General features: G+C 36.3%; 1 protein-coding gene across 1 annotated transcript in view; it reads left to right on the top strand.

Moving 5' to 3' along the window:
* Positions 1-21,377, top strand: part of LOC136839651 (protein O-mannosyl-transferase Tmtc3-like) — a 421,244-nt gene that overhangs the window by 305,960 nt on the left and 93,907 nt on the right. Inside the window, 1 exon segment of the mRNA XM_067105972.1 lies at positions 11,456-11,592. Coding sequence (XP_066962073.1) covers positions 11,456-11,592 — 137 coding nt within the window.

Here is a 21,377-nt window from a genome sequence, read left to right as displayed (position 1 = left end):
AAACATTCACTCCTGGACTTTCTCATCAGTCAGACATCTTCGCACCCATTCATCAGGTGACGAGAAATTCCTTTTTCTGTATCATGAATATGCATTGTATCAGCCGGGAACGCCAGAAGCAAAGTCCAATCACAGTTCATATCTGGCAGACCTGCACCCATTTCCTGGGTCTTCTCCCAGCTTCGGCCTTCACGCTGTTTCACATGAATATTAAAGACATAACGCGCCCTCGTTTAACAAGTGTGCTCGCTCGAAAAAGTTAATGTCGCCTCTTCTACGTAGACTTTTATGGGGTTCGGTTGCGGTATTCAAGTCTCTGGTTGCTCTTGAAGAAAATGCAGTTTATGGGAGGTTTAGAGTCTTTGATGATTGGAGCTAAATGCAGTCAAATGCATCTCTGAAAGTAATTTGAATTGAATTTTTTTCAGTTTCTGTCATTGTAATGGTAATTTCAGCAAAGCACAAAACTACTAATTATTCCATAAAGAAAAAAAAATAAGTATCATATGTTTGGAGACGGCAGAATACTGGAAAATGCTGCATTCTTCTTCTTCTTCTTCTTTTAACGTGCTTTTTCCCATTTTTGTATGGGGTAAGCACGATGCCTTCTTTTGAAGGACTTTTGACTTGGCTTTGGGGTAGACCTGTAGTCTCGATCGGCTGCCCTGCCTGACATCGCTTAGACCCCGGTAGCGTATGTTTCATGTATCATACCCGACCCAACGCCTTTTCTTCCCAGCAGCGAGAAGTTGTTGCGCGGGTAGGGCGAGAGTTCGAACCATATTTGTTTTTAAACCCGCCTTTTAAATTAAGTACATGAAATGAGATTAATGTGCATAACCAATGAAAATTTCTTGCTGCATCTTAAAAGAATTATTTTCACGTTTTGACCAAAACAAAAACAAAAAAGAATTTTTGTCAAGGAGGTCTCATTTCATAGTTTTGATTGTTTTATCTTCTATGTTTTTTCTTCGTATTTCTGTTAAGATTATTCTGTACTACTTTACCATTTTTTTTAACTGTGCTGCTTTCCCTGTGGGACCCCTTGAGATTGTACCATACTGCTTTTCCAACTGGGCTTGAAATTTGGACCATAATGAAGATGATAATAATTAGAAAATTGAGATGTATGTACTTGTGTATGTATGTATGTATGTATGTATGTATGTAAGTAGATCTAAGAGAGTTATGATATCGGTGCATATTTGCGCATAATAAGTAAAAACCCTTCGTGGAGATTGCTTTCTCTACATTAGCCTGTTCCTGTATATATGCGGCAGGCTCATTGTCAGTGTGGGTAACCTCCTCACATAATGCGTCTTGCATTCTTATATATATATATATACATATATATATATATATATATATATATATATATATATATATATATATATATATATATATATATATATATATATATATATATATATTGTGTATGTATATATATATATATATATATATATATATATATATATATATATATATATATATATATATATATATATATATATATATCTGCCATTGGTATTCATTTTTTAATATATGAAATAGAATCTAACAAACTGAGCATTACAAAAAACAAGTAAAAATGCGCCGAAGTTTCTTCGGCGCAATCGAGTTTTCTGTACATCGTATATTCAAGGCCACCAAAAATAGATCTATCTTTCGGTGGTCTCGGTATAATGCTGTATGAGCCGCGGCCCGTGAAACTTTAACCACGGGCCGTTGGCGGCCTGTCCTATATCGTTCCCAGATGCACGGTTATGGCTGACTTTAACTTTAAATAAAATAAAACCACTGAGGCTAGAAGGGCTGCAATTTGGTATGTTTGATAACTGGAGGGTGGATTTGCAGCCCTCTGGCCTCAGTAGTTTTTAAGATCTAAAGGCGGAGGGCCAGACAAAGCCGGCACAACAGTTTTCTTTTACAGAAAAGTAACAATTACCGAAGCCACCCATGCAGTGAAGATGCATATTCGATGTATTTTGTCAGTGCACGTTTTGGTTGTGATTTTTATTTATTTATTTATTTATTTTTGTAATCGGTTGCCTCTTCATTAGTATCATAAAATATCATCTTGGCTAAATGTGGGCATTAAACGTGTTTCTTTTGAACGTTGCTTGAATGCTTGTTCTGCAAAGCCGATCTTTGTCAGAATATTAGTTTTTACAATTGAGGTTTTTTTCACCTGTACTCTTAGGTATGCGGCGGAGAATGTTTGCGGTTCATGTTATTCATATTCTTAGTAATCTTTTTCCAATAGTTGTACATAACAGCAATTAACTGTTATAAATTATCATCTTTGCAGTTAGGACTGTTGTAATTTTTTTTTTCACGCATTTCATTCAGGCACCCAACTTAAATTCAGTCGTTGATTCCTTCGATTTCCACATGGCTTCCTTTCCCGGCTCAGTGCCCTCTCTTTCTTTTGTCTTAGTTTCGTCAGTCAGCACATCAGTGTTTTTCCATCTTTTGCACCGTCTGCAACCCGTCATCCCAGTCTCTTAAACCCTCAGGGTACCAGCGCTTTCATATGAACAGCTTCGCCGGTATCATGATACAAGCCAAGTATCATCCGCGCTGACCGACCGTTGATCCGTGTGTGAGCAACGGTAGTTACGGGCGGTGTAGCATGATAGTTAGGGCGTGAGAGACCCGCCCTCAGCTTCCAGTGATGATACCTCGCGGTGGCTCCGCTATTGATATACTCACCATAAAAATACAGGCGTCTCCTCCCATCCCATCTAATCACCCGACTCCTCTTCTTTATCCCGTCACTCGCGGTTTTTCCTTCCAAAGCAGCAGCAGCTCTCTGCTCCGCTCTCGGTACCAGTTGCCCAGATTGAACGGAGCACAAACTGATGTAGAAGACTCCCATTGCAGACGCCACGCTGAGGCCTGGCATTGCGAAGAGGGGTCGCATTTTTCAGTCGATGAAATCTTTAAATAGCCTGTTGACGTGGCATTTGCGAGGGAACCTTGGTAAGGGTTTTGAGTGCAGAGTAATTCAAATAGATTTTAGTGCTGCTTTCGATTTAGTAAATCACAAGGCACTTATTTTTGTAAATTTCAGAATCTTGGAGTGGGTGGATATGTTTTAGGATTACTTCAAGGTTTCCTTACAGGTAGGCAGCAGCGAGTTGCTGTGGAAGGGATCTTTAGTGAACCAAGAACCTATTGTGCCTGGAGTTCCGCAGGGCAGTGTTCTTGGTCCACTGTTATTTTTTGTGCATACAAGTGATATGGTTGTTGGCCTGGAAATCAAGATTATTCAGTATGCCGATGATGCAACACTTGTGGGTGTAGTAGTCTCACTTGTGAGCAATGAAGCTGCCCAATCGGGACGTAGACCGGAACAGGGAATGGTGTAGTCGACATGGTATGAGGCTTAACTCCAGTAAAACGAAAACCCTGTTGATTAGCAGATCTCGTACAGATTTCCCATCCCATCCTCGCCGTCAGGTGGATGGAACTTTGCTAAATGAGTCTGAAGCTTTAAGTATTGTAAGTGTAACTTTTGACACAAGAGCGTCAGCTAAGATTTGATGCGCTAGCAGTCTCTTCACATTCCAAGGTAAAATGTCACTTAGGAACCAATGACCAGCCTCCTAGGAGATGAAGGTGGTTTAGTGAAAGGAAAATGACTTAATAATACCTACCAAGGGCATAATGATCCTCCGATTTGGGCAAAATGATTCCAATCATTGCCTTGTGATTTCTGTAATGCCATCACTGAACATCCGAACTGTTCGTAGTATACTTCTAAAAAGGGTCCAGTTATGCTATTTGAAACATTCTGCAGTATGATTCCTTTGTAAGCGTCATGTTAGCTGCTTTCAAAATGTTCTTCTACATGTACTCGAAATACCTGGAAAAGTGCTTAGCAATCATTTTTGCCTAGGTAAAAATTCTTGTATTGTTGCGTGATTTTTTATTATGCGTGGCGTTGAAAGTTTGGGTAATCGGCTTAGATATCTGTACAGGGAACCCGTCGCGGGTTTTCATTGCATTATTTATTATGGAAAAGAAGCGTCGTCATGTTATTACATATGACAAATCCTGTGGTCGATATTTGTGATTTGAACTATCGAGTTTTTTTTTCTTCCAGATCTTGAGAAGTTCTTGCATTCCACCGCGATAATATATATATTCACAATAAATGTGGCGTTTACTCTGGTATTTGCTCAATTTCAAACATTGTAATCCGTTTCCAAACTCAGGTGGTTTCAAGGCTTACTGGCCTTATTTTAGCTGGTAAGATGGTATAGTAGTTAGTGTCGTGGCATGCCACTCAGATGTCGCGGGTTCGAGTCCCCGCAGGGCGATAAAAAAATCACTGTCTCTGTATCATGATCAGTTACTGCTGCAGTGTTGAGTCTGCGGTGGGAGGTTGAAACCAACAGTTTTTGGTAGCTTGAATTTCAAGTCAGTGGCCCCTGTGGTGTGCTTGTTCCAAGAGAATAGGTTTCATAAATAATAATAATAATAATAATAATAATAATAATAATAATTAGGTTTTACCACTTGTTTCAATGCATTCATCATAGGTTTCATAATAATAATAATAATAATAATAATAATAATAATAATAATAATAATAATAATAATAATAATAATTAGGTTTTACCACTTGTTTCAATGCATTCGTCATCCGTGTGATTGACGGTGGTCTGTCCTCTGTTAACGTGACAAACTCTAGTAAAACTAGCGAAAATGTTGTGTAATTTCGGATTCATTTAGGTGGAGCGTGTATCCCCCGTAACCATTTCAACTGTAAAGTTTGTTTTGTGATCCAGGTGCAGTGATTCATTCATTATGCTGAGGATGAATTGGTAAACAACTTTTGTAACAAGTGAGTTCGTGCAGCGCTTTGTTCGCTCGAGTATGATGGCTGCGATTCACTGATTTATTGACTCATCGATTGATTTTGTAAGTTATCCGGCGTTACAACTTCCAGGATGATTGCTGTGGTGTGTAGAAAATATTCATTTGCAATTTATTCGAACACAGAACAAATTTCTGATTTAACAGTATTAATCCTATCAAGAAGACATCATTTGAATGATGAATTGTTGGGGTAAGATGGTATATCTGTGATGTCTTTTTACGTTTGGCTTGTGTTGTCAAGGTAATTAATGAGGTTGTTCAGTGTTCTCGGCTTCAAATTTGAATGTTACTTAATTTTTTGAATTGCTTTTCCACGTTATTGGAATTTACGGTGTTGAAAGCTTACAAAGAATTCTTGTTTAACGTTCCATGGTTCCTCTGCGGATTTCTGTTTTGGAGGCTTTGCATCCAAGTATCAACGCTGCACTCCAGTTATTCTTTTGAAATGGAGTTGCTAACCTCTTTCTTTCTCTACTCTGACTGCGACTCACCACTGGCAACTAACTACATACACTTACTACTTACGCCAACAGAGGCACCGTGGGTTTTTAGGAAAGGCCAAAGTCGTTGTCCAATCAGTAAGTAATGTTAAGTTTAGTCTACACCGTCCATTCTTACGTCATGAAGTTCTTCCCCTATCTTACCCTCCACATTCGGAAATGATTCAAACTACTCATCACTGACAGTCGAATAATTTCCATTCACCAGCCTCTTACAAATTGTATCTCTTATTCTCATGGTCATTTACTCATATACTTACTAAAAAAAAAAAAAAAAAAAAAAAAAAACTTTGCCCCCCGTAAAGTTGTTTCGATATTTAAAATATCGCACCAACTATATGGTCATGTCATTTGCCAATCCACCGTACTTCAGTCTCCTTTCTTCCTTCGCTGCTCAGATTCTCTCCTCTGGTGCCCTGAGAACCGAAAACATTCCCTCCTGGCTCAGTTCATCCAACTGATTTCTTCCAACACGAATACTAGGTATTGTAATGCAAGCCGCATATGCCCTTGGCAGCGAGATTGCTATAAATTGTGATTGCTGTTGGACATGAAGAAGAACCTTATCATCCAATTTAGGGGGAATTTCAGTTCATTGGTACTTCCTACGGCAGCCTTCACCCAACCCATGTGGGGAAATGGCTTATTATAACGGGGTGGATGTGTGTGTGTGTGTGTATGTGTGTCTGTGTTGTGTTGTGTTGTGTTGTGTTGTGTTGTGTGTGTGTGTGTGTGTGTGTGTGTGAGTTGTGTGGGTGTATCACTATGAAGAGAGAGAGAGAGAGAGAGAGAGAGAGAGAGAGAGGTACAAATCCACACACACACATATTCGTGCTAGTGGTAGAAATTATTATATATATATGTATACATACATACATACATACATACATACATTTTAATGAGTTTTGTTGCCCTTCCCCCTTTGACACCAGTCAGGTGTGGAGTCATAGTCTCGAACGGTTTTGTCTGTGTGTCCGCACTGTCCTGTACCGTAGTATATATATTGTGATTTATACTACTGTGTATCAATCCTTCGTTCATGACTTGGAAATAAAGTCAAAACCGGTACGTACAGCTTGTCTCTTATTTTTTCACCTTTGGTGATATGTGATAAATGAATCACGTGTTGATGTCATCATCATCGTTATATATATATATAAATATATATATATATATATATATATATATATATATATATATATATATATATGTATATGTATGTATATATGTATGTATGTATGTATGTATGTATGTATGTGTGTATGTGACCACGAACGGAGGATATTACCGAAAGGTAACACGAGAGGAAAAACGTTGATTCTAACATTTATTGGGTATAATTGCAAATTGTATTTACAGCTGTATAATATTAATAAGAAAAACTATATGACATATATAGTTTTTTTTACCCATCACAAGCATAGACATTGAATTTCAAAGAGAGCGCGGTCTGGTGACGAAGACTTTTTTACCATTTTCCTAAACTCCATCTGGCCAGTCATTGACCAGTAAATGTTCGGATATGAATAGCCAGTAAATGGTAATTAGGATGAGGAACAGTAAACAAAGAACGGTCCTGTTAAGTATTTTTCAGGGCGTAGAACGCAGCTGGTATTTGGAAAAATTTCAGATCCATATGCGACTGGTAGGTATATAGCAACTTCGAAGTCTCGAAGATAGAATATTCCTAAATTTATCTAACAAATATCAAGACAAAATGACTCTTAACTTGCAATTCTAGTGATCAGTAAAGTGAAACAGGCATGCTGGGTAGAATTCAAGGTCACTGGAAGACTCGCGTTGCTGATGTACTACCGGGTAGACTAGCATTTAATAGATTCTTCTTGTGAAATCATTCATTTAAAAAGAAAAATTCTGATCACTAAAATTTTCAGGATATAGTGCACAGTAAATTACACTAAAAATCTAACTCATTTGTCGTGCAAATCGCAATGCAATACATTCTTTATTGGCATTGAAATCATTCTTTCGGTGCTTTATACAATTCTTAGAAAATTATAAGCTGAAATGTTGAGAGCTTCTCAATCTCCCAGAAATAAAGGAGGTCGTTTCCCTCCCCCTCCCTTCCCTTCATCGGCAGTCAGGAGGCCACTTACCCCTCCAGTTAGTTAATCAACCTTCCCTGCACCGCAACGGCTTTTCTAATCAGCTTAGATGAATTTACTAAATGGAAGTCCACTGATTATTCCATTAAAACTGTAAATTTTTTCTCATTTGCCTAAGGATGGGAACTACAGTGGTATCCGTTTTAGCTGTACCTGGAAAATAACATTTGCTTCACAAATATCACTTTGAAGATTCGGTCGCATTTATAGAAGCAATTTTTTTAAAGATCTTAACATGTTCTTCAGAGGTTTTTTCAGACATGTATCAGTACTTCAAAATTCCCGAGTTTCATACTGTGTTCACTTTTTGTTGAAATCCGTGTATTTGATAAGCTATTTTTATTTTAAAAGTATGGTAAGGTTCCCCGTATTGTGGAATGTGAATTATTTCCCGTGTCACCTTTCTGTTTAACTTTAAAATATCAGATATAACACGACCTGATTAATTATAATGAGCAGAAAGGACCTGCTGGTCCAAGGGCAACTTGTGAGGGATTATTATAGATAGGAACAAGTTGCTGGAATGCAGGGGTCAAGTACAACGACTGTCTAGCTGCATTATTGCTAACAGAACTCTTAATCATTTTATTGTTGGTCAACGGTCTGCTCAGAAGTAAAGTATAACTGTCAGATGCAACGATATTTCCTTGCAAAGTAACTGTATCGTCATTTTCTTGTTAAGATGTATACCTCTTACGCTCCTCATGCTCAGTATTTGTACGCTAACCCTCTTCAACTTAACTGTCTCTACCCTTATCCTCCTGTTGCTGAGTATCTATACACTTATTCCTCTTCTTGTATAGCTAAACCACGAATATATATGGAAACGACGGAGTGGTACTAGGCCTTTCGACTTATTGTCCTTTACTTAGCAGTCCTTTCTCTTTCCTTCGTGACATTGCCTTTATTCAACTTCTTGTATAGCTTCTTTACAATTATCCTTAAATTGCTAAGCATCCGGTACCCTTGTCCCCATCTCTCAAAGTAAATTGTCTTTTTCCTTTTCTTATTTATACCCTTGTCCTCTCATTGCAAAGTATCTATACAGTTTCCCCTTTTCTTTCAGAGTAGCCATATACCTTTTCTTTCTATAGCAAAGTACTGACACCACTATCCTCTGCTTGCTAAGTATCTATCCCCTCCCTTTTTTTGCAAAGCATCTATGTCTTCTCCTCCTCTGGCAATTTATCCCTTCTTGTTCCAGTCCATTATCCTGTTCTCGCAAGGTGATGACAGCTTACCTCTCCTTACTAAGTATCTTGATGCTCTCAGTGCTAAGTATCATTATCCTCTCAGTGCTAAGTATCTTTGCTCTTTTTCTCTTCTTGCTGCTGATCTACACTTGCATTTGGCTCTTGCAAAGTATCAGTACTTTTATCTTCGTCTTGCAAAGTATCTGTATCGTTATCCTAATATTTTTATGTATTTACGCTCCCACCGTTTTCTTGCAAAGCATCTGTGCCTTTATCCTCTCTTGCTAAGGTGTATACCCTTATCTTCTCTGGCTAATGTGTATACCCTTATCCTCTCGTGCTAAGGTGTATACCTTATCCTCTCGTGCTAAGGTGTATACCCTTATCCTTGTAAGGTCCTAAATAAAAATGGGAACTCTTTTAGCAGTATTTTCTCAGTTTATTAAACTTTTTAAATGTAATTATTTGTCAAACCACTTCCCTTCTTTCAGTTTTCTTTGTCTGCCAAAATTCTTATCAAGTTTATTTGCCTCAGTCAGTATGTCAAATGAATCTTCCCTGTAATAGATTCAGCACGTGTCTGACCTTCATGCTTTTATAACTTCTGACATTGTTGTTTACCAGTTACAGAAAAAGTAAGTTAGCTTTTAAAATACATATTTTTTTTACCAAAAGTTCTGATAATATTCTCATGCCAAGAGCAAATGCAGCAGGAACAACGCTGTTTAATATACTTTGCAGCATCATTCACCAAAATGATTCCGGCCATTCTGAGTGAATAGGAAATTCTCAGAATGTGGGATAAAATTTTTAGTTAGGTTTTCAAGAAATTCAGAGCAAAATTGTATCTTGAGAATTATGAAATTAACGGAAATTAACGTATTCATGACTTACGTAACTCTCTTGCCTGTAGTTTAATTTTGTAAGCTCGCTTTCCTTCTCCATTTGTCTCTGCCTTTATTTTCCTGACTCAGTTTCTTGTTCACTCTGCATTTATATTTGCTTTTGTATCAAGTTCCGCCTTCAATCGTATTTTGCCAACTGTATTTGTTGCAGCTGAGACTCATCGTGAATTTACCAGCTTCCCGACTTTCCAGGATAAGACAGCCTCATCAAGAAGGATTTCCTCATCGAGGGCCTTTGTGGCAACCAAATTCTTTATCACCTTTTTGATAACCCAGATTTGGTCTGACGTGATCAGTTACTTTCATTTCTATTTATTATTTTTGTTTAGAATGGTAAAGACAAAATCTCACAGATTTTGAAAACACATAGCAGAAATATTTGCTGGTTTTGCTTTAGACAGTTCCGAAATGTGGAACAATAAATAGTCAGCTCCTTGGTAAAGACAGCTGTCGTGGCATTAAATACCACAGACGAAAGCGTCACAGTTGTGCAACTAAAAGTGAAATTTGCAATATTTTATTATAAAGTGGATAAGATTATGTGAGGTTTTTTTAATGACTTGACTCTTCTCAAATGGAGGGGTGTGTTTAACTGAGAAGTCGGTTATTTTCCATAGTTATTAGCATCCTGTTTCTTGCTTAAATTTTATTATATACGAGCTTGATAGCACGCAGTACGCTGCGCTGGAACCTGGTGCTGGCTGTCATGTCTCCTCTACCCTCCCCTACGATCCCCAGGAGGAGGGTTGACCATGTCTCCCCTACCCCTGATCCCCCCCTGCCCCCACTGGGGCGGATAAACAGGTTTACAGGAGGAGGGTGGATGTGTCATGTCTCCCCCACCTTCCCGATCCCCTGCCTATCCCGGACAAACAAGAAAAGATCCACTCGGATTTTATTATTATAAATAAATAAATAGATTAATTAATTAAAGTTCCAGTTTGCTCTTGATCAACAGTATTTTATTGTACAATTAGTAGCTTAATGATAGAATCGGTAATTCAGCAACTGTTGCATTCTCGTTGAGAGTTTGTTGAAATGAAATAAACTCATTTAAACAAACTTCAAATGAATTTATTCACATTCATTCTTTGTTTTAAAACAGATACATATTTATGGTGTGTTCTAGGCTGCTGTTCTATTCGCGGCAGAAAGTAAATAACGTCGGAAGTATTTTACCTTTGCATGTTTGTCAGCATTCGTCAACTCGTTACGTGGTAGGATTGGATTACTATGCTTGAATAACAGTCTTTGTCATGGTTTTGTCGTCCCCATTTTACAGGTGCGTTTATAACCGTTTTTTTTATTCGTTAACTTCAACTGTTAACAAAGGTTTTACATTTTGTTCTCAGAAGTTCAGTGTGTGTAATGGAGGGTATTTGGAAGAGAATGGGGAAGTATGATGGATGCAGAGGACTGATCTTGCCTAACAATTAGGAAACAAGACCTCGGCTTTTGAGTATTATCAGATGTGACAAGTCATACACAGCATCTGTTTTTATTCTATTTTGTCATATATATTCCATCTTCACTATTTTTGTTTAATATTTGAAAACTGTTCTTGAAATATTGAGAGACAGTGAAAACTGCCATGACGTTCTTTTCACAAAAGGCGTTACAATCGCATGGCAAGAAATGAAACTAATTGAGTGGGCAGTCTCCACTCTGAACATTCTTTGAGTTACTTTGCGAAACGTTAGATTCTTATGAAGTCTTCGCCGGTAACTCCATCGTGTCAGAGGGGAAAAAGTGTAGAGCCGAAGGTTTCATAATTAATTAAAGTAGAGAGAGGAGAGACAGGGGATATGGGACGATTTGCCACTGATTATTTTCTTCTCTTCCAGGAACAAAGCCACAAGTCGTACAGGCCGCTGTGCGTCCTGACCTTTCGCCTGAACTACCTGGTTCACGGCCTAGAGCCCCTAGGCTACCACCTTGTCAATATGCTCCTTCATGGCGTTGTCTGCGTGCTTTATTACAGGTGAGCCTTTTTTTTTCGCAAGTTTATTACAGCTATTGATGAATTTTTAGTCTTGCTGTTGTAAACGGTTCAGTTAGAACTCCATTTACAGTGCAGTGTCTTTGTGTTCCTTATATTCCTGTTTATATTTTTCCCTGCGTCTAACCTTTGAATAACGCTGCAATTTAAAAACCCCAAATTATGTAATGAAAATTCTCAGAGCCACGTATGCCATTGCAGCTTCCATCCCCTTTTTTGTAATTTAATTATTATTATTATTATTATTATTATTATTATTATTATTATTATTATTGAGAATAGGAACCCCATTCACATGGAACAAGCCCACAGGGCCCATTGACTTTAAAATCAAACTTCCAAAGAATATGGTGTTGATTCGAAAGAAGTACCAGAAGGTGATGGAAAATAGAGAAAGAGGACACCAGCTATTAGAAAAAACAGATTAATTAACAAATAAATAAACAAAGTGTAAGTAAATTATCAAAACACAAGGAGAATAGTAGTAGGAGGTAATAATGCATTGCACCTTCGCTTGAACTTTCGTGGTTCCAACTGCACAACATCCTCAGGGAAACTGTTCCACAGTCCAACGGTGTGGGGAATAAAGGACCTCTGGAACTGAGAAGTTAGACAGCGAGGCATATTCATTGCATGTTGGTGCTGCTGTTTAGGGAATCCGTTTGCTCTCGGCAGGAAAAATTGAATCGGGGATCAATCGTGAATGTGAAAGATCTCTGTTAAAATACAACTTATGAAAAAGTGACAAACATGAGACCATCCGTTGATGGTGCAAGTCATAACCGCTAATATTAGGAAACTGAAGCCTACCACCAAGAACCACTTATCTAAAAGAGGTAAATCTCTGGCAGAGGCAGACATCCACACCGGAGACCAGTATTCTAGTAATTGAAGGACAAATGACTTAAAACAGGTTGCACTGATTTTATCACTGTTATAAATATGTGAGGCTTTACGAACAAAACCTAACTTTCGTGCGGCATTTGTTGAAACTTTCATTAGATGTTTTTCAAAAGTAAGATGTGAGTCAGAAGTTACACCTATTTATAGAGTGTTTGAAAGACTGTAGAGTAATTAAAGCTTCAGACTCATTCAGCAGAGTCCCATCCACCTGAAGGGGAGGGAGGAATGGGGTGGATGTAACCTTTAAAACAAAAGAAATAATTTACGTTCCAGTAAAAGTTCTGAATGGATAGCTTTTAAATTATGCTAGTGCCCTCCAGTCGAGTTCTAGTACATAGGACTCGAAATGTTTTTATTTGTCGAGCTGTTTGTATATCATTACTGTCTTAAATCCCAAAATTCTGACGAAATTAGTTGATTTTCTTGTAGAGTAAATTTGATTAAAACATTGGGTACCTTTTAGAATTATTGAAATTGAAACGGAATTAACCTAATTTGAATTTGAAGACACACACTGATCTAGAATTCAGTAGGAATAAAGAACATGGAAGAATAATAAAATGGCCCAGTCTGAACCACCTAAGCAGAAAAAAAAAAACGTAAAACTGTATTATTTACATTTCTCAAAATGAAACACATCCCCTCTATTTCACAAATGCTTCTGCTTTCTGTGCTTCTAAACACTTCTGTTCCATCACCCCTCCCTCTTGGCATGCACCTTCTCTAGTTTCAGTCTTCAGAAAAAAAAAGAAAAATGCTGATCCATTTGTACTTCTACAACACACCAACTAAAATCAAAACACCAATATCTGTTTCCTTTTCACCTGTTGTCAACCTTTTAACACAATTGTGTATCTTTCCATTTCTTTTTTTTCAACCTTTTTGCTCCAGATATGTCCAACCAGCAATAAATATCAACTGTTCCATTTTTTTTCAGTCATTCAGGCTCAGTGTCAGATTCTACTTTTCTGTAGAGAAGAACTTGCTGGACAATCCCATTCAAGCTTCCAGAGCCAATGATCTTTCGCAGAGCACATCTTTCCTTCCTCGGTTCACTGTGATGTTCCTCTTATCTCATCCTACACTCATTCAAATTCCTTTCATACAACCATTTACCAATTCTTTCACTTGTCTTTAAAGATTCTTTCCAGTATCATAAGCAAACATCAACAACAACAATTGCACATTCTGTCCCTTCAATATTTTTACCACCATACCGAAATTACATCTGAGATCAACTCTTAAACTACACCAGCCATTCTCCTTATACATAATATATATATATATATATATATATATATATATATATATATATATATATATATATATATATATATATATGAATATATATATCTATATTATATATATATATATTTTTTTATGTTTGTTATATATATGTATATAAATATATATGTATGTATATGTTTTGTATGTATGGGTATGCATGAAAGAGAACTTTTCATTGAGAAATTCATGCAGTAGGTACACACATAGACAGCGCTACTTCCAAGTGGGAGAAAAAATTTTCCCCGGTGGGTTTTTTCAGTAACAATACTCTTACAACTCAGGAGCATATTGGACGAGAATTCAAATCCTCCTTGTGAGCTGAAGTTTAATGGCCTTATGAACTGTCAGTTGCATTTTAATTTATAAGCCGTATATCAAGTAAAACTTGATTCACAGTTGATTCACAGTTTCATCAAAATTGATGTCAAGAGAGCTTTCTATGACATTATACTTAAGGTGAAGAGCAGTTCGTCACATACGTAGCACAAATTCCGAGATGGAGTAAAAATATTTTTCCCGTGATATAATCAGAAGTGCTGTGTGCATAAAACTCAGAGAATCTGACATGCGAGTTCAAGTCCTGCTGTAGAACTGAAGCCATCATTTCATTCATACTTATCACTTGAAAAGAGTTTTACAGTTTCATATACACTAGAGTCTGAGAGAGCTTTTGCATGAAAGCATACAGTAATCAAGCACCAAATAGACGAATGTGTCACTGACTACCAAGCAAGAGGGAAAAAAGATTTTTCGTGTAGCTTAGTCTGTGTTCTTCCACATGAAAGCATTTTTGATGCTAGTCAAAATACTGCACGACGGTTGAAGCTTAGCTCCGGTTTAATGTTTTGTCACATTATCATAAATGTTTATCACATGAAAATTAATTTCATAGTTTCAGCTATAACGGTGTGTTAGAGTGATGCGTGAAAGTGTACTTGAGCTGTGAAAGTAGGCGTAGTAGCTAACGCTGCGTGGTTTCTACGCTCATCTGGTTATTTTGAGCCATGACTTTCTTATCTGTTTATCGTATCGTTTTACAATACCACAGGAGTGAATTAATATAGTAATTGTTGCAAATATTTCACCGAGGTGAACTTCTTAAAATAAAAAAGGTTTACAATGTTATTTCATTCAGAAGGAAGCTGAACATTTGCGAATGAAATATGTCCCCTAGAACAGATACACAGCTACCAATTCAAAGTTGACGTGATATCTTGTAAAGAAAGAATACAAATGGATTTGTACGACACTGTATTTACTTTCGTCTTTTATCAGTGACAGAAAAAGTATTTGGCAAAAGTTTGTTTTTTAGGTAACAGTCGTTTAAGGAATATATCTTTTTGTGCTTCGTTTATTGACATCATTTGTATGGGCAGTGAACTTTGTGCGCCACTAACAAAAGTCGACAGGAACTCTTCCTGCCACTATTGTTTATCTTGTAAGTAAGTAAAATATCCACGTTTAGGTGTTGTGTTGTTTGTGTGTCCCGAGGAAAACCTTTCAGTTTCTAAGACATTTTTAAGCTTCATTTTGGTAGAAATGAGTTGCTTTAATGATAGAATTCTAATATTCAAACCTGCAGTAAGAAGGTTCCCCGAGAGACAGAAACGCCCCTAATCTTCTGTGCCAAAAAAAATCGTTCACATGTTATATTTTCCAAAAGTAATTTCTTCTTGTTTTCCCATCATGTTTGAAACGCGGGTGATAACGTATGCAAGATTAAATTGATTGCAAAAGAAAATACGTGCATTATTAGTAATTAATTGCAAAGGAAAATACGTGCATTATTAGTCATTAATTTAGAAAGAAGTCATTACTAAATGCATATACCATTTTGCCCTGTGGCCCAGTTTTCGTCTCGAGATAAAATTACAGTCTTGTGGGACCATTCTAAGCCTTCATCAGAAAGAACGCAGCTTATATAATTTTATACTTGTATATATAATTTTATGCTTGTATATACTGTATATAATTTTATACTTGTATATATATAATTTTATACTTGTATACAAGCGAACACAGGATATGCGTCAATGCGCTTTAATTCTAACAGAAAACAAAAATGAAACGTCAGTCATGTAGGCTTTTTTTTTTTTTTTTTTTTTTATTTTTTTTGTATATATATAATTTTATAACAAGCTATGCCAATGCAAAAGGAAACGCAGTCATGTGTTTTTTTTTTTTTTTTTTTTTTTTTAGTAACCTCCCAAAAGGAGCCGTGTTTTACCGGAAAGTTCATTTTAATATCTGTGCAAGGAATGAATTATTGATACGAAAGTGCTAAGCGGTATTTCAAATTCTCAAGACACTGACATGCTTTTCGCACGCATAAATATACTACATACATACATACATTCATATATATATATATATATATATATATATATATATATATATATATATATATATATATATATATATATATATATATATATATACACACACACATACACAGTATATATCCACACGCATACGTATATAACAGCCCATAGAACAAAGATTAACTCTCAAGAAAACCATATCTTTAGGTTGACATAACCTCATCACTGATCACAGTAGAATGTGGAAAAAAGTGGGCAAGTGGCTTTACGGAGAAAACACAAGTAGGGAATGTGATAAACTCGCTTATCCTGTGATAAAAGGATTCATTTCTATACAAAGACGCTAAGCAGCTGTGTAGTCTTCACACACACGTGTCAGGAGGGTTGGGGCATTGCCTGCAGAAATAGAACGTTTTCCTCTTTCACAGTTTTGCTGTGATACCAGTGCTAATAAATAGTTCATTCATCAAGTATAGAGAAATCTGAGTAATTTACGTCGCACGAATATAATTTCAACACAAATCTTGTAACATCTTGAAGTCCTATAGAACAGCGGACAGTATTTTAATATTTTGAAAATGATGCAGCATCACCGTCTTGCAGCAGAAGCTTCTGCTGCGAGATGGCCTTGCTGCATCATTTTCAAAATATTAAAATACTGTCCGCTGTTCTATAGGGCTTCAAGATGTCATAAAGAAATCGTGTTGAAATTATATTCATGTGACGTAAATTTGTGCACATGTTATTTACGTTGGGACGTAATTAAAATTATTCAAATTCGTCTGTACTCGATAAATTAACTTTTTTTTTTTCTTGTGCTGGGCAATGAATTCAGATACAGAAACGTGAGAGTTCAAGGCTCTTTACAGCCAATACAGAATCTTTGATGTGAGTCTAATCAGATTGGGTAACTGCTCAAACAGGTGAACGGGTTCGAAAATTTAGTATTAAGGCAATACTGAATTTTGCTGAAAAATCTGTAGTTCGAGCTTGTGTGTGTTTGGAGACTGTTTTAGAATTTTTTTCTAACGATATAGACGTATATAATTAATTTTTGTGTTTTTTTATGTTAAAACACATTAATTCGTAAATAGGTTTACGAGTATCGCCATTGCTCTATACTTCGAAGAATTTCCATAGCATATTTATTTTAAAAATTGCACCAGAAAACTACAAAAATCGACGTAGTTTGTTTTTTAGAGAAAGTTTGCGGAAAAGTAACTAATATGAGGCAGTCTCGTAGCACGTTCATGATACACTTTCCAAACTCAAAGAAAAAACCAATCCAGTTTTCTGTACATGCTATAATGCTTAATGAAAAACTATCAGCCACGGCCCGGTGGTGGCCTGTGTCGTTGGCACCTATAGCGGTGACAGAGGCATGATCATGGCTAACTTTAACCTTCAATAAAATAAAAACTACTGAGGCTAGAGGGCTGCAATTTGGTATGTATGATGATTGGAGGGTGGATGATCAACATACCAATTGACAGCCCTCTAGCCCCGGTAGTTATTAAGATCTGAGGGCGGACAGAAAAAGTACGGACAGACGGACAAAAATAGCCATCTAAATAGTTTTCCTTCACAGAAAACTAAAAGTAATCCTGGGATTATACCTTTCACTTAATGTTGCTTTCCATCAGGATCTACATTATGGAATTCTCTTCCTGTTTCCCCGTTCCCCCTGACTTCTATTGTCTTACATCCGTCAAGAGATGGATTATGGTCGATTCCTTTGAAGGTGAAATCCTTTCCCTTTTTCCTTCCCCAGTTGTTGACTTGCTTTGCTCGGGGTCCAGACAAAAGCCCTTAGGATACAACGCTATAGTACAAAACCGCCTAGTACAAAAACTCTTGGGACCCCATCCAGTACAAAAACCCCTCAGTTGGAGTTCAAAGTAAGACAAAACCCCCTCTCCATTCTATGGCTCGCACAAACAATTCTGTTGATTTGTTGAACGATATACAAGTCAGAATTATACACATTGAGAGAATCAAATTTTTTTTTTCAATTTTTGTGCGTTCTCGCCGAAGCACTCACATAGATGTGTACGTAGGTGTATGTTTTCTCTAAACGACAGCAGAGGCAATTAGTATTTGAGCACAAAAGATATTTATTTGTTTATTGCTTGAAAGCAGGCACGCAGACATTGAAGTTTCGTACGGATGAAGGTGTTAGTATGAACTTCATTCATGTGCTGGGAAAAACGCAGTTGCCCATTTGATTAAACATTGTACACTATATATATGTTTTACGCATCTGCAAATAATTTTGATATAAAACTGTGAACGATAAACCCATAATATAACAGTGTTGTAGCAGTTTACAGTTACATCCTCAAAATGCATTCCTTACTCTAGTCTCATTAGACATTGAATGTAATATTTTACAGAAGTATTAACAAACTGGTTAAAAAGAATTGAAATTAATGTATAAAAATTATCTCGTATATTGTTTCCATAAAAGGTTTTCACCAGTTAGATTTTGTTGTAAGGTTTTATACATGACTCCTCACATCTCCTCTCTGCCTAAGGGCCATGATTCTTAATAACACTATCATTGTAAATACGGGATTATGAACAGTGAAAAATGCCACTGGAACCCATTTGTTTATCAGATTGCAGGACATTTAATGTACCACTTTTACTTTTCATGATAATATATATAAAGTTTCTATGTGAAAAGTTTATTTATCAGATTTAGAATGTGATTTGTTTGTAATTGTGTTTGAAATTTCTTTAGGTTATATTGGTAATATGAAAGGTCCCTTGAAACATTTCACAAGATTTTTTTTTCCAGTACAAGTCAGCAATTTTTTACCATGATGAGGAGCAAAAGAAACTGAAAAATGCCATGAAACATGACCAGTTAAGAAAATCAGACTGCTGTGAAATTAAGCCTTTTCTTGCTTGTAAAAGAAATAAGAATGTAATCCGGACTGTAGGCTTCAACATACGCTAGTGGGGTAGATAATCACCGTTATTGATGATAGAATATTTATTCAGGGTGTTGGATTTGAGGTGTGTGGACCCTTCCAATGCCTCTGCCTAATCCAGAGAGTATGGAATTGTTTCATATATATATATATATATATATATATATATATATATATATATATATATATATATATATATATATATATATATATATATATATATATATATATATATACACACATATGTATATATATGTATATAAACGGAATCGAAGTCATACTTCAAGTATATTCATCAATTTACTGGTATACCACTTTTCATACCATGAGTATTATCAAGAGTGCCTTTATTTTTGTGACGTCACCTTTTTATTTTTTCAGTGTCGTGAACACATTTACCTTTGGTACACTGGTATAGGCTCTCTCTCTCTCTCTCTCTCTCTCTCTCTCTCTCTCTCTCTCTCTCTCTCTCTCTCTCTCTCTCTCTCGAGAGGAGCTGTAATAACAGAGAACATTATGAGCAATTCCTTTAGGTTTTCGCGACTTGCACAGCTGTTCTTTGTGATAATTTGTTTTATAATCCTTTCTCGTGGAAGATTGCATATCTGGAAAAAATATTGGTCTGGTGCCACAGGAATGCTCAATATATATATATATATATATATATATATATATATATATATATATATATATATATATATATATATATATATATATATATATATATATATATATATATATTTAAGCATTCCCGTGGCACCAGACCAATATTTTTACCAGATATGCAATCTTCCACAAGAAAGCATCATCAAACTAATTATCACAAATAAGAACAGCTGTGCAGGTCGCAAAACCTAAAGGAATAGCTCATGACGTTCTCTCTTATTGCAGCCCTCTCGTACTTGTGGGCACCAACCGGAAGGAATTTTCCCACTTTTACTGTAAAGCCAAAAGTAAAACTTCTGTACTGTCAATCGCAGCGACGGGGCACCTGAGAACAGACCGAATACCGCTTCACTGCCAAGCGGGTATAGCTTTCCTTATAGGTGCGCAGACGTTGATAAAGTCAAAGTCACCTTCCGCTTGCAATGCTTCCCGTGGGAGATGGCAGAGAGGAGAACTTTTGATGATGGCATGAATCGTAATGACTGGGAAAAAGATCAAGACTCCCGGACAGCCGTGTATAAAACTAAAGGTGGGAACGAAGTATCAGAAGCGTGGCATTAATGCCTTCAGATGGAAGATCCTTTTCAACTAGTTAGTTTTCCGGCATCTTTGGCTAATATTTTACGAGCGTGGTGTTATATCATAGAAAGTTTTGGAGTCGCTGTGCCAAATAAATCAACGGAGCAAGAAGTAGTTGATAATGTACAAGTTTTGCTGAAGTAGAGATTTGTGTCCAGCTGGCCACACCTCTTGCTGGTGTACATACTTGCCGTCGAGAAATGAAGATTTCAAAGCACCTGTACAATTGGTGAGAGAGTATACATACATACATAGACACATATATACATATATATTATGTATATGTATATATATATATATATATATATATATATATATATATATATATATATATATATATATATATGTTAACTGAATCACGAAAATATGGAACGTGATGAATATATAAATAAAGATAAAATCACGAAGGAAACAGAAACACTGGAGTGCTGCGAGGCCTTTCGACACTAGTCTGCTAATAGATCCCTTTTATCGTTGATTTTCTTTTTATAGGTATATATATATATATAATGTGGGTTGGATGTAGAATTAAATACAATAGATCCCTTTCCGTTGATTTTCTTTTTTCAGGTAAGTTGTGATGGTAAATTTCCAGAATTCATGTGTTTAAATAATATGTATACTGTATATGTAGAATCTACTGGTCACTTTTACCAGATACATATGTAAGGTAAGAGAGCATTGTAGCTATTACAATTACGTACTGTAATTATAATAGAAAACCAAGCTCCCATTGGTCATCTGGTAATGTAATAGAATATACAGTGCTACTTTTATGTCATATATGTCGATAAAAGTGGAATATGTATCTTTAAGAAAATTAGTAAAATGTCACTACTGATATTTAGAATTAATTTGATGCATTATATTGAAGTCCTATTTATATATTGTTCATTTTAATAACTGATTCTTTTTTGCTACAGCCTTGCCAACTGAGTTAGTTTATTTTGTCATATTTACAGATGGTGTTTTAGAAAATAGAACGATTGCGATTCAGTTTCATTCAAATGCAGCAGTTAAGAAATATCGAGTTAGGTAACGCGTAAGCTGCATGCATGGATGGATGTTGAAATGT

This window comes from Macrobrachium rosenbergii, chromosome 6 (assembly GCF_040412425.1).
Source record: "Macrobrachium rosenbergii isolate ZJJX-2024 chromosome 6, ASM4041242v1, whole genome shotgun sequence".
Taxonomy (NCBI): domain Eukaryota; kingdom Metazoa; phylum Arthropoda; class Malacostraca; order Decapoda; family Palaemonidae; genus Macrobrachium; species Macrobrachium rosenbergii.
Note: the sequence above shows the minus strand (reverse complement) of the source record. Positions and strands in the feature narration are given on the sequence as shown.